This window comes from Apaloderma vittatum, unplaced genomic scaffold (assembly GCF_000703405.1).
Source record: "Apaloderma vittatum isolate BGI_N311 unplaced genomic scaffold, ASM70340v1 scaffold38935, whole genome shotgun sequence".
NCBI lineage: Eukaryota > Metazoa > Chordata > Aves > Trogoniformes > Trogonidae > Apaloderma > Apaloderma vittatum.
The window spans coordinates 9,577-22,419 of record NW_009718354.1 but is presented as its reverse complement, the minus strand read 5'-3'; the positions used below and the strand labels follow the sequence as shown (position 1 = coordinate 22,419).

General features: G+C 38.9%; 1 protein-coding gene across 1 annotated transcript in view; it reads left to right on the top strand.

The window, feature by feature from the left end:
• TM9SF3 (transmembrane 9 superfamily member 3) overlaps positions 1–12,455 on the top strand; it is a gene marked incomplete at its 5' end in the record, with an annotated part of 30,229 nt that extends 17,774 nt beyond the window's left edge. The window contains 6 exons of the mRNA XM_009870215.1: positions 4,438–4,577; positions 6,146–6,214; positions 6,309–6,455; positions 6,890–6,973; positions 7,073–7,149; positions 11,102–12,455. Of these exons, the coding sequence (XP_009868517.1) occupies positions 4,438–4,577; positions 6,146–6,214; positions 6,309–6,455; positions 6,890–6,973; positions 7,073–7,149; positions 11,102–11,169 (585 nt within the window). The remainder of the gene's footprint in view (positions 1–4,437; positions 4,578–6,145; positions 6,215–6,308; positions 6,456–6,889; positions 6,974–7,072; positions 7,150–11,101) is intronic.
• Between the last annotated feature and the right edge of the window lie 388 nt (positions 12,456–12,843).

Genomic DNA, 12,843 nt, shown 5'->3' with positions numbered 1-12,843 from the left:
CAGGATGCTTCCTCATATTATATGGAAGTCACTCTGGAACCCCTGGTCAAAAACCTTTTTTGCTGAAAATAGACACAGTTTAATGCTTCTGCCTAAATTTTCAGCGGTTCAATTTATTACCCAAAGCAGCACCCTAGATTAACATCTTAGTTGTAATAAAATTCATGACGCTTTGTTCTGAATCCTTCTGTTCTTTTTTTTTTGTTGTTCTATATAATGTTTGACCAGGTGCTGTGCGGAAAACTGTTTCACTGCACAGATTCAGTAACCTCTGTGTGGGGGGAGAGTCTCATGACTGAGAGAGCAGTTTGGGTAGCTGACAGGAAAGATCAAGCTGCTGCTTTGACAGTTAATTTTTATTGCTTTTCTCCCTTGTGCATTAAGCAGTCAGGGCACCATAGCCTGCCAGTAGCTGTTTAATATTAGATATGCTCATAAAAATTTTAATTATCACCTTTGAATGAAGTGTAATCTACAGTTGTCAGAAAATATGAAACACACAGCACTAGAACATAAATTATATCCCTCTTGACGTTTCCTTGCAAATAAGGAAAACTGAATTCTGCATGGTCAGTCAAGGGTAGTAGAATATTCTTTCCCCATCAAAACAAAACAAAAAGGGATTAGAAAGAATGCAGGCTTGGTGAGGTTGATGATCTCTTCTATGGCAACTAACACCTGGAAACGGAATGAGATGCTCCTGTATAAATAAGATATTTTGTACAATAAAAATGCAATAGTCAAAATAAATACATTTTCATGTATTGGCTTGGTAGAAGAACTCATGTAATTTGTCTTCAGTGCTGTGGATTATGGAGAACATGCACTTGTTTGCTTGATGGAAAACTGGGTTTATAGATGTAGTAGATTTGCCTGTTTGCATAATTTGTTTTCTAAAACAGTAGTTAAAACTGAATTTCTCTTGGCTGATTTTATAGCAGTACTTCTCTTAAAAGGCTCATGAAAACCGAACTTTTTTTTATCTCTACCTATCATGCAGCAGCTATTATTGGTATTTGGATTTTTAATATGCTACCAGTGACTTCTGTGGGGAAATGCTTCTGCAGGAGGGCAGAGCATGTGCATGCCTTGTATTAATCCTGCCTTTGTTTCACTTTGTCTGTGATGGTGAAATGGAGCTGGTAAGTGCCTGTGCTGCTTTCACCATTGCAGTCTCGTTCTTCAAAACCTTTATGGCAGAAGTCTTGTAAGTTTATCTGTTTTCACTTAAGATACTTTTGTACCATAGTGCCCCGTGTTTGCTTCAGTTTGGATTTAAACTCTATAGACGTTTAGACGTTGCCCAGCCTGTACCATCAGGCCGTCTGTGGCAGCAGGCACTACCTGTTCAGCTTGGGAGGGAGGCAGTGGCTTCACCTCGGATCTGAAATTACCCGAACAATCATCTGAAAAAGTAAAAGCTAGAAAAGCCATCTGTGGCCAGTCAGCTCTTTCATCCGGAGAACACAATTACTTACGAGAATGAAGAAAGTAATTTTCAGCGAAAGCATCAGACTGAGCAAGTAGACTACCTTGGAGTCAGACAGCAAGTTGAAAGCAAGAAAGAAGATGCTGCTGAGGTCAGCACGGTGTATGCTGATTCTAACCAGTACTAGTTGTGTTGGTCAACCTACTAAGACCTACTAAGTTCATTTTTCAGCCAAATGGTTAATAGAGTGGGAGATGTTATGCCATTATCAGTCGTATTTTGAATGATCTGATAATGAAACCTCAAGCACTCAGATTTTCTGATGAATACCAGTTACAGGTGTGTGGGGGACAGGTTGGCAGTACCTAATGAAGCCATTATTCAAGGAACCTTGATCTGTTTGATTGTTTTATGCAGATAAACATTTTAGATTTCAGATTTCAAAGTGTCGGTCTCCTGGACAGCACAACAGCCAAGCCTTGTTGGAACAAGTTGAGCCTTTTCCTTGCTCGCCTGATTTGAAGTTGCTCAGCTCTGCAGCTGGTGTCACTAGAAGAGATGCTACTAACAGCCCTTCTTTCATTTAGGAGCTTACCAGCTAATTGCTGATTAGGCATGAATGTTTCTTGCTTGGTTCCTTATCCAAAGTTACATTCTTTCTGTGTGGATTCCCTGTGGTGGGTGCATTTTGCAAGATGAACAGTTACAAGCTACCAAGATCTGTTCCAGGTGAACTTGGAACTCAAGGCTGTTCCTGGACAGTTTCTTTCTGTAGTGAAACGGTGGATTTGCTTTCTGCCACTGTCCCCAGTCAGGGATAATTTCCGAGATCAAGAATTGAAGCTGCAAATATCGTGATAACTGCGCTATCGAGACAGTAGCAGCTGGGTGAGCAGTGCAGGTGCCCTTTCACGCCGCCTGTGCCTGAGCTTTCTGCTTCAGCCAGGTTTGAAACCTACATGCCAGGATACCACGGAGCACCTCACACAGGGGCCACGCTACACACCTGGAGGTTTCGGCCAGGCAAGAGGCAGAAGCAGCTCTTCTTGCAAATGGAAATGATTTCAGTATGGTCAGCTTGGAAATTCTTTGGATCCTGTCCAGGCCTTAATTCTTGAAGGTCTCTTCCGCCCACTGCCCCTCCAAAGAGCTGGGACTTTTTGGTCAGGATTTTAGTAAATGTGGGACTTGGGATGATGTTCCTTGATATTTCCAATGCTTTTTGACATTTTTCTCTGAAGAGTCTCATCTGCTCATTCTTTTCGATTGAGCGATTTTCAAGGGAAGAATCTGCATCCATTGTGTTAGATGGGTGCTTATCCTGTGATTTATTCCTAGGCGACCTCACTGTCCTACCTAAGACACTGTACTTGCTTAGCTGTGTTTCTTTGAGTAGTAGAAGATAAATGGGAAATAATCTGTATTCATTGTGTAAAATCTGCTATATTATTGACAACTGTAAGTACTACTTAGTTTTTCCTTATTTACCACTGAAGCTTCATATTTCTGTGGCCTATGAGGTAATTCTTTATTAACCTCTCCTCAAAGATAGAAGAAGCAGTCTGGACAGTGTTTCTGCTTGTTGACTACCCGTTTGGTCTGCCCCTTCTGTGGAGTGTACAGAAGCTTGCTCCATTCATCCCCAGGCAACATTTTCCATTCACATCTGGATTAGGCTAGTAATGATACACATGTTAGTAACAGAAGAATAACCCACTGACTTTTATCAGATGTTGCCTTAAGCTGATGTGATTGACCTAATGCAAAGTTCGTACTGAGCTAATGTAGTACAGCTCCCCACTGCATGAAGCCTTGCAGTTCTTGCTTTTCAGCTGCTAGTGGTAGATTTCTGTAGATACAGCCTATGTGAACAGCCTGGCGTAACTGCTTCTTAAAAGAGTCGGAGTGTGATTCTTAGACCTGGTTCTCTGTCCGTTGTTTTGGGTGAATCTGCTGCCATGGACTTTGCGTCCTGATGGAGTGAAAGAGGAATATAGCTTCTTTACTCAGGAGGCACCAGGGTATACACAGAGCCTTGGGCAACGTGCACTTTTAAAAGGCAGTATTTTCATATGTTTGCATGGAGAAGGTCACAGAGTCAGTATTCAGAACTATGGTTATTGCATTGCAAGCAACTGTTCTGTCTTCAGTTATCAATATCAAAAAGTTAACAAGGCGTCTAATGGTAATTCATTTTGTAATAAGGAGTTTTGAGTAGAGAGTGCCTTGCTAAACACTTCAGAGTTTCCCATTGTGGAAGATAAAAGGCCTTGAAGGAATAGCTAAAGTAGAGCTACCTACAGATACAGGAAAATAAGATGATTCATGGTAAAATTATAGGGAGACTGTTCCATGGGAAGGAGCTGGAACATTGGCTTGACTGTGCTCCATTGTGGACAAACTTTAATCTCTGGATGTAAGTAGGGCTGATGTGCATCTAAATTGTGTATCTGTGCTTACCGGTGGTCACTTGTGTTCACAATTACTTGGTTGGTGGATAGTGGAGAAAATTGAGGCCAAAATTCTGATTGGTGGCATTCTGGCATGTTGTTATTGGGTTTATTTTTTGGATTGGATTAAAAATTTTGCACACCACAGTTGTAGTTTTGTGTGCAGCTGCCTGGCTGCTAGATGCTGACTCCTTTTGCAGAGTATGCTGTCCCCCGTTTAAGAGAAGCTGACAATGAAATACCACGAAGATTTCCATTTCTTTCCTATGCAATGTAGTGCATATAGTGATTAGATTAAAACGGTAAAAAAAAATCTATAGTGGTTCTGTTCTATCAACTGATGCAAGAAAATATACTTAATAGTGTTTACTAGGAAGTTTCTCAGGAAATGAATACTTCTGTTTAGTCAGCATAGTTTTTCAATGATTCATAACTAGAAATATGATTCTATAGCAATAGCTACTGAGGACTAATATATACAGAGGGGGCTGGATATCTTTTTTTGTTGTCTTGTAGCTGTGTGTTTCTCTAATTATTATTTTATTTTATTGCTTACAGGTGGCAGTGTGCTGTATTTGTTTCTTTGTCATTCTTCCATTGAACCTCGTTGGTACGATTCTTGGCCGAAATCTGTCAGGACAGCCTAATTTTCCGTGTCGTGTCAATGCAGTGCCTCGACCCATACCAGAGAAAAAATGGTAAAGATAAGCATGAATGTTAACTAGAAGTATTTACTTTATTATGTTTAAAATTACTGCTCAGATGTGATCATTAAGAATTTTTTTTGGAATAGCTTTTTTTACTTAAATGGAGTTGTGCCTAGAAGAACAACTCTACTGCCTTTTCCTTATTAGGATTTTTATGTTGAATTAAAACACGATGGTTAATAGTTGCACCAGATTTTACAGTCCTGGATCACTGAATCATATTTGCCCTGAAATGCTCTTTAGTTTCTTATGTAAAAGGGACGGTCCCAGTCTGATTCTTGTATAGGTATCTTGAAACAAAACCTTTCCTCTTTAGTTAATGCCTCTTACAGATTTAGGATTGAATGTGCCTTGGAGGCAGAGCTGTTCTGTTTAATGGTCTGCATGTAGAAGCCGAGACATATTTGCAGGGTGATGGTGGGGAGAAGCTTGCAATGCTCTTCTCAGTTCTGCACTTCTGTTGATGGCTCAGAGCCTAAAATACTCCAGGTATATTGTTTGAATTGTGAATAAGTCTTTTTTTTATTTTTGTTTTTTTAAGTGAATATAGAGGAATGGGTGCCTAGTCTCACAAAGTAGACTTGGGTTTTTGGAAAATCATGAATGCAGTCACTTTTTCCTATTAATTTAATTCTGAGATGGAAGCAGCAAGCTATGGAAATGAAAATACCCTTGGAAGATTTTATAACAGATTTTTCTTGCTTTCCCTGTTCAGAGGGATGGAACATACGAAGTGAAGGTGGCACTGAAATGTGTATGCCCATGATATCCAGGAAGCGCAGCACACTTAGTCTCCTCGTAGTGGTGGGCTCTGCAGCTCAGAAGCTAGAATTTGATTTATTTTGTGAGCTGTATCTTGGGAATCTGATGGATTTTTCTGGATCAGCATGACAGATAAAAGAAATAAGATACTTCTCTTGAAGATGATGAAATTGCACACTGTCAACTTAACAGAAGTCTACCTATAAATAATAAAAGAAGCTGCAAATTAAATCACTTGTTGCTAGCTAGATACAGCATCCTTGCAAGGATTACACAGAGGTCACCTTCAGTGAGTGTCATCTCCAGGTAGCTGAGTACGTGCTTTTGACCATAGGCTGATGACTCAATATAGCATTAAAAATGAACGCTGGTTCTTAATTATGTAACCATTACCATGCAAAATTGTTTCTGCACTTTTTGCTGTGTTGGAAGCCATCAACAGCTTTAAGTTTTCAGTGCCTTCTCTCAAGGCTAGTAGATATTATGGGGCTTGATTGTTTAAACCCTTTTGGGGGCAAGAAAGATTCTTTCCGTTGCCTTTAAGGCTGGTTAAATGCATAACCTTATGCCTGTAGGTGATAGGCAAGAGACTTAGGTTTTGTTTCAACTTTCCCCAAGAATAACTCCTTCTATCCATACACATCTTTACGAGAATCTTCTTTCTAATACACTGGTATGAGACAGAAGTGTTTTTGCTAGCATGCCTTTTAAATAATACTTTGTGGTATATTAATAAACTGGTTAATGTCTCAATATAAATGAAAGATGAAAATTATCCCTAAATTAATATCTTTCAGGTTCATGGAACCGGCTGTTATTGTTTGTCTAGGTGGAATCCTCCCTTTTGGATCAATTTTTATTGAAATGTGAGTGTGTCAGCTATTTGCCAATTTGATTTTAGAGTATAGTAATTTAAGTTCAATTGCAATGTCATCTGCTTATTCTGTTTATTCTCTTCAGGTATTTCATTTTTACTTCATTCTGGGCTTACAAGATCTATTATGTTTATGGCTTTATGATGTTGGTTCTGGTTATACTCTGCATTGTGACAGTTTGCGTGACTATCGTCTGTACATATTTCCTGCTAAATGCAGAGGATTACAGGTGGTAAGTAGTGCATTATTTACATAGTTAACCAATTTGTGAGTGTTTTCTAGAAAAGTTCTTCAGGCTAAATGGGTCTTTTCAAAGTGTCCTATGTCCAGATTTTAGCTATAGGGAATAAAAGCAGCTCTCAGATCCCTTTTGTACAGAAGCTTTCCGTGTGTATGTGCATCTGTGCGCACATATATGTATATATATATGCATATTAAAAAAAATGTCAAGGCACATAGGAGTATGAAGAAGGTTTCTCACTTGGTATCAGTGGTAGCTGTGGAAGTACAAGCTTTTGCCACATGCCGCAAGCAACATACACATTTTGTGGAATAATTCCATAGAACCACAACACTTTATTTTCGAGGTAAGGCTTTAGCACATTGTTCTTAATCTTGGGAAGCCTTTTGGTTAGACACATGATGGATATGCGTGTTTACTTTCAGGCAATGGACAAGCTTTCTTTCTGCGGCATCAACTGCAATTTATGTTTACAAGTACTCCTTTTACTACTACTTTTTCAAGACAAAGTAAGTGGTAGTTTTCTTACTTGAATATCGCATTACTGTATTGTCAAATAAGTTTATTGAGAAAAACACCTAGCATAAATTCCTATTTTCCTTTTTCAGGATGTATGGCCTGTTTCAAACATCATTTTACTTTGGTTATATGGCAGTATTTAGCACAGCTTTGGGAATAATGTGTGGTAAGTCTCAAATATATTGACAGTTTTCTGTCAGAATTTTTCAGACTGTCAAGTTTCTGGTTTTAGCTCTGTAGTTTTGCTAGTGGTGTGTGTATGTCTGCAAGATGTGCTGAAAAAAGTTTACAATCTTTAAAAAGAATCTTGGGGTTTTCTGCTTAGATTTGATTCCTACGTAATATAGGAGGACTTTGTAGATTGTTTCTTCTGATAGGAAGAAACTGTGCAGAGAAATTCACTCTCAGTGCAGGCTTGAAAGACTCAATATTTGGCAAGAAATTCTGCAAAATAAATTCCAAATTAGGTTGAGTCTGTGCTGGTGTTTTGGTTCGGGACTTTTTACAAGGTGAGGGGCTGGGCACACCTGTTGAGGCATCAGTGGTGTCGCAGCGCTGATGACTGTACGATCTGAATCTTGTGGCATGCGTGAATGAGGATGACCAGAGCAGAAAGGACTGACACTTCAGCACAGAATTTGCGAAATAAGCATTGGAATATTCACAGGTGAGGAGCGTGCTGAGTGCTGCTGTCTGCAGCTGGATTTCCTGGGTTTTTTTGAAGATCCTGTTTTGACTGTTTAGGAAAAAACATAGATCTCAGCATGGAGGTCATCTGATAAAGTCAAATATACCTGTTCACCTCCTACCTTCATTTTGAACTTTTGCTGTATGACTTTCAGAAAGTGCTACTTGGTTCTCTTGCTTTTTCCTGTGGCATCGTTTGCTTTTTATGTGTGATCCTTATTTAATACTTTCTCAGTAGTGAATGAATAGTGCTATAGACTCTAGTGGAAGGATTTCTTTTGAGTTAGATAATTGAGACACATGACATCTCAGAGGAACTTGCTTTCTGTAAAGTATACATTTCTTGATATCCCAAGAGGGTGGGTAATTTCACAATGCTTTATAAAATAGCAGAGGGAAATCATCTCTTAACTGCTGAGTACCTGTTCCTCTTTTCTCTCATACAATCTAATCTTGCTTCATCGGGCTCTTGGCACACTACAAGACTTCCCTGCTGTTCTGGTAGTCTTGCAGCCATTTTTTTTTAATTTAATAGGCTTATACTTTTCAACTCTAATCTTTTCTTTTTGAAGTGCTTGGACTGGTGTTGATTAAAATGTCTATGATGCAGAAGCCAAGCTAGCCCACTGGTTTCTGCAATTAAAATGTTTTTTGAATCTTGGAAAAGAAAGACTGTCAAATATTTTCTTGTCATGGCAGGACACTACTTGATGGAATATTAGGATTAAAATCCAGATTTATTCAAAAATAGAAATAATACGTTAAAGTTTATTTCCACAGCTCTATTGAGATTTCTTTTTGTCTTCCTAAGTATGTTGGAAGAGAAGCTGTGAGATTCTTTTTTACTGAGAACTCCCATTTTCAGCATGTGGAGCAAAGGAAAAAGAAAAATCCCCTGTCAAAAAGCATTTGTCTAGGGAACTTGCTGCCATTGAGGTCTAACAAAGACATTTGTGTTAAAGAACTGTGCAGTGTGTGTGCCACTGACTGTACGTCTCCTGTGAAAAGTGTGTGGAGCTGTGCTGTGGAGGTTCATGTGAATGGGCGTGTTCAGCATCACCCAGCTGGATACGAGGTGAAGTAGTTGGGGTCCAAAGCAGCCACAGAGAAACTCTGTGGGTTTGTGTCATCCCACTGTGGTTGTCGTGCCCCGGCAATGCCTCGCAGACTCAAATCCTGCACGAAGTGGGATGCTTTGATCCACAAAGTTTGCTGCCCTCTGCAGAGTATCTCAGATCTGGGACTGAACAGTAGGGAGCCCATGAGAACTTCCAAAACTTTTGAGGTCCTTGTGTTTCCCTCTTAGTGACAGAAAAGAATAAAACTTCTTTCTCATCTCAGTGGATGACTTTAGGAGCTAGGCAATATAGAAAGGCCTCTTGCAATGCCACACTTCAGCATCCAGATAAATACTGTAAGTATGATTGAAGGGCTTTGTAAAAAAATTCTGCACTTACAAAGTCCCAGCTCTAGTAAGTGTTAATCAGTTGGAAGTAATAGATGGGAATTAATCTTCTGTTTTGTGGTGGCTCTTCCTCACTATTTGGATTTTTCTCTTAATTTAAGAGCTTATTCTGCTGAAAGTAGGCTTGTAGTCAGTTTGTCCTAAACCTATATAGGCCATAACCAAGTCATAAATATCATCTGATAAGGTGTTTAATAAATAAATAAAATCATTCCCTTTACTGTGAGTTTTTTTATTCAGATGAGCCAACTGTCCTACATTTGTTTCAGGAGGACATTCTTTAGTTGTCTTTGTCTTGTCTCCCCCACCCCTCTCCATGTTTTATTCAGTGCCTGTGAAGTAGCCTTGAGGCTTAACCCCTGCCTTGGGTATTGGACATTAGTGGCCGTCATGGATGAGGTTCCTGCGATTCAGAATAGGTTATGATTTGTTTATGGGGTTGAGAGCTCGTGGTCTCATGTGGCTGCTACTGTCTGTTCCTCCCCCTCACTTCCATCTCAGGCACACATTCTCAAGATCCCAAATGAAACACAATTAATGCTTTGTTCTCCCAGATCTCTCCAGAAACCCTCAGAGAATAAGTTCTGGAATGTGCCTGAGTTTAGCAACTAAAATGGGCATTGCATTTGTTGGCACTGTCTGCTTTAACAGGCAAAATATGATGAGTCTTAAAAGAAGAGTTCAGTGTCATTATTTTGTTGCCAGGTCTATATGGCCTTAATTTTTAAAGGCAAAAAACCTTTATATTTTTATTGGAAAATGAAGTTTTTGGCAGAAAACGTTTAGCGTTGGTTAGGCTTTTGTATTTAACACCTCTTATGCGAGTCTTGTGCATCCCAGATCATGAAAAAATGTTTCATGCTTAATTCTGGGCTTTTCTGTATTGCTTCGGGGAAGTGAAAATATCTTTTCTGTTTAGAGTCTGTTCTTTACTGAGCATCCAAACGTTTGACGTTAGGAGTTCTCTTCTCTGCAGTGAGCTACAGGCCATGACTTCTCTTTTCTTCATGTGTTTGGTGATGTGCTATTCTGGCAATCTGATAGCAGTTGTCTCTAACTCAGGCTTCGTTTGCAACTTCCCTTCTAACCTGAGAATTAGTCAAACTGACTTTCACAAAGCTGATTTACTCTCATTTTGCTTGGAAGAGATGAAGATATTCCCAGTGGATATTTTAAAACTCTATTTAGCAAGCCTGGCAAACCTGAGATTCTGGGTTTGTCCAGGTGGATAGCTGAATCTCATCCTGAGAAGAGATACTGGTCCTGTGCGTTTCTTTCATTTTTCTAGATGTCCTTAGTCCTGCAATATTTTGGGTTTAGCATAAACTGTTGTCCCTATCAAAAACTCAGTGACCTGTTCTTCAGTTACTGCTGTGACAGTGCATACTCTGCTTATGACTCTTACTAATTTGAAAACCACAGGTTGCGATTTCCTTTAACTACTAACTGCTACTAGTTTAATCTCTTTGTGCAGACCTCCTTGGAGTTTGAGACTCCTGGGATGGGGGATGTATTATTATTATTATTTGTGCCTTGTGGGAAGGAAAAAGCCATCTGCCAATAAAACACTCATCCAGAAGGCATGTAACTTATAATAAGAACCCGCCCTCCCATCCACCTTCCCTGCAGAGTGGGTGATTGTATGTTTTTTACCCTCTGTTTGGAAAAAGGGACCTGGTTATTGGCAGCAGTAGGGGGGCTGCTATATTTATCGAGGCCAAGTGAACATGGCCTCTTGGTAAGATTGCTTAATGGATTTAGATTGCTAGACTAGGGGAGTTCTTGCCAGACGTTTGCTGGTAGCATGGATAATGAGAGTTGGAGAACAAACGTTGCAGGTAAATAATTTTCTGTGTGCAGAGTGCCTGCTTTATGTGACTTTCCCTGTTGTAGTGTGTGTTTTGTATTGCTATTTTATTTTGATGATCAACTCTAACCTTTTCAACATTTCTGGTTTGTTTTGCAGGAGCTATTGGTTACATGGGAACAAGTGCCTTTGTTCGTAAAATCTACACTAATGTGAAAATTGACTAAGGAAATAAGAAAATTGAACTATGGATCAGCCTCTGTTTTCATGGGGATGAACTTGCACAACAAAAGGCGCGAGAAGAGATTTGGGTTTTGACACTGGGCACTCTATGGGTCTCCATTTTGTGGATGGCTTAAAGTAACATCTATTTCATTGATCCTAGGTTCTTACTGACTGCTTTCTCCAACTGTTCACAGCAAATGCTTGGATTATATGCAGTAGGCATTACTACAGTACGTGGCTAATCTTCCCCCCCAAAAAAGAAAAAAAAACCAACAAAAAACCTAGCTCATTAAAGATGAATAGACTAGCTCTCTTCAGTGAAGAGGACAAACGGTTTATTTAAAGCATTTGTTCCATTCAGTAAAAGAGGGAAACTTGGCTGCTAAAACTACTTGAGTTGTAGTCTTCCTGGTACTTAACATTTCTAAATTATGTAAAAATGCTGTTCCAGAAAGATTACTCTTCTGATTTTTACTGCCATTGCCAGGATAGGAGGTATATTTTATATTTTGAATCCAGGTGCTTTTTGGTTTATTTGCGATATCAACTCTACCCTACACTCATTTGTTTAAAAAATAATTTAAAAATATATAAAAAACCCATATGCATGTAATATATCAGCTATTGTTCTAGTTGGACCAACTTCCCTTTATTTATCTTTAAAGTAATATCCAGCTACATTTTAAATCCATCCAAAGAAAATACAGTCTGAAGACGGGATGTGTTCTCCGCAATGCAATTTACTGTACAGTTAGAAAGCAAAATGTTAAATGAAGAGGATTGTTTGTTTTTTAATAAACACTTCGAGGTCTAGATTAAAACAAAACCAACATTTTAACTGAATGTCTAAAGTGATTCTCCTTTTTTCCAAGTTAGTCTTGCATTTTTATTTTTTATTTGTTTGGGTTTGAATGAAGATTTTCCTTTAGACATTATACAAGGGGTAATAAGTGTATATAACATTAAATAATGTAACTTAGGTGTAGATCCCAAATGTATTTGGATGTACAGATTTACTACAGAGTACTTTTTCTGATGATTCGGTGTAAAAATGTGTGAATTTGGGTGGCTTTTTACATCTTGCCTGCCATTGCATGAAAAGTTGGGGTTTCTTCACAATGTGTGTATGTCATGCTTTTCTGTTCTATTTCCTTTCTCAAGCTCTTACAGGAATTTGTAATTTAGAGCATTTTAATTTTTGTTAATCCTATCTGGACACTTGTGTAACATCAGAAGCACAGTTGCTTTAGAGTGTTCAGAAAACTAAAATAAACTTTTCGGACAAAAATGTTCTGATTGTGAAAATAGATGAGTTTGCAATTGAAAAGGTTTGACAAGGCAGTACTGCTGAACACCAGCCTGTATGCAATATTAGTGTGGTTTTCAAATATCGAAACCCCCTGCTTTGAATTTGGTTTTTGCTTAAAACTGTGTTGTACAATACAGCCCCAGAGTGGATGACCAGCCCAAGGAGATGCTTCTTGGCTGAACTGCTTGTGGAGGAATCTGGTTTGTGATCCAGCTAGTTCACTAAGAAAACTGGGCGTGAGCGTGGACCGAAATTAATGGGCAAATAAAGGTTAAGTCTTTCTAAGATGACTGTTAATTATGCACTATATTTAGGTAGAAATATCCTGAATGTGTTTGTGACAGATCTGAGAGCAGTCAGCTTGATT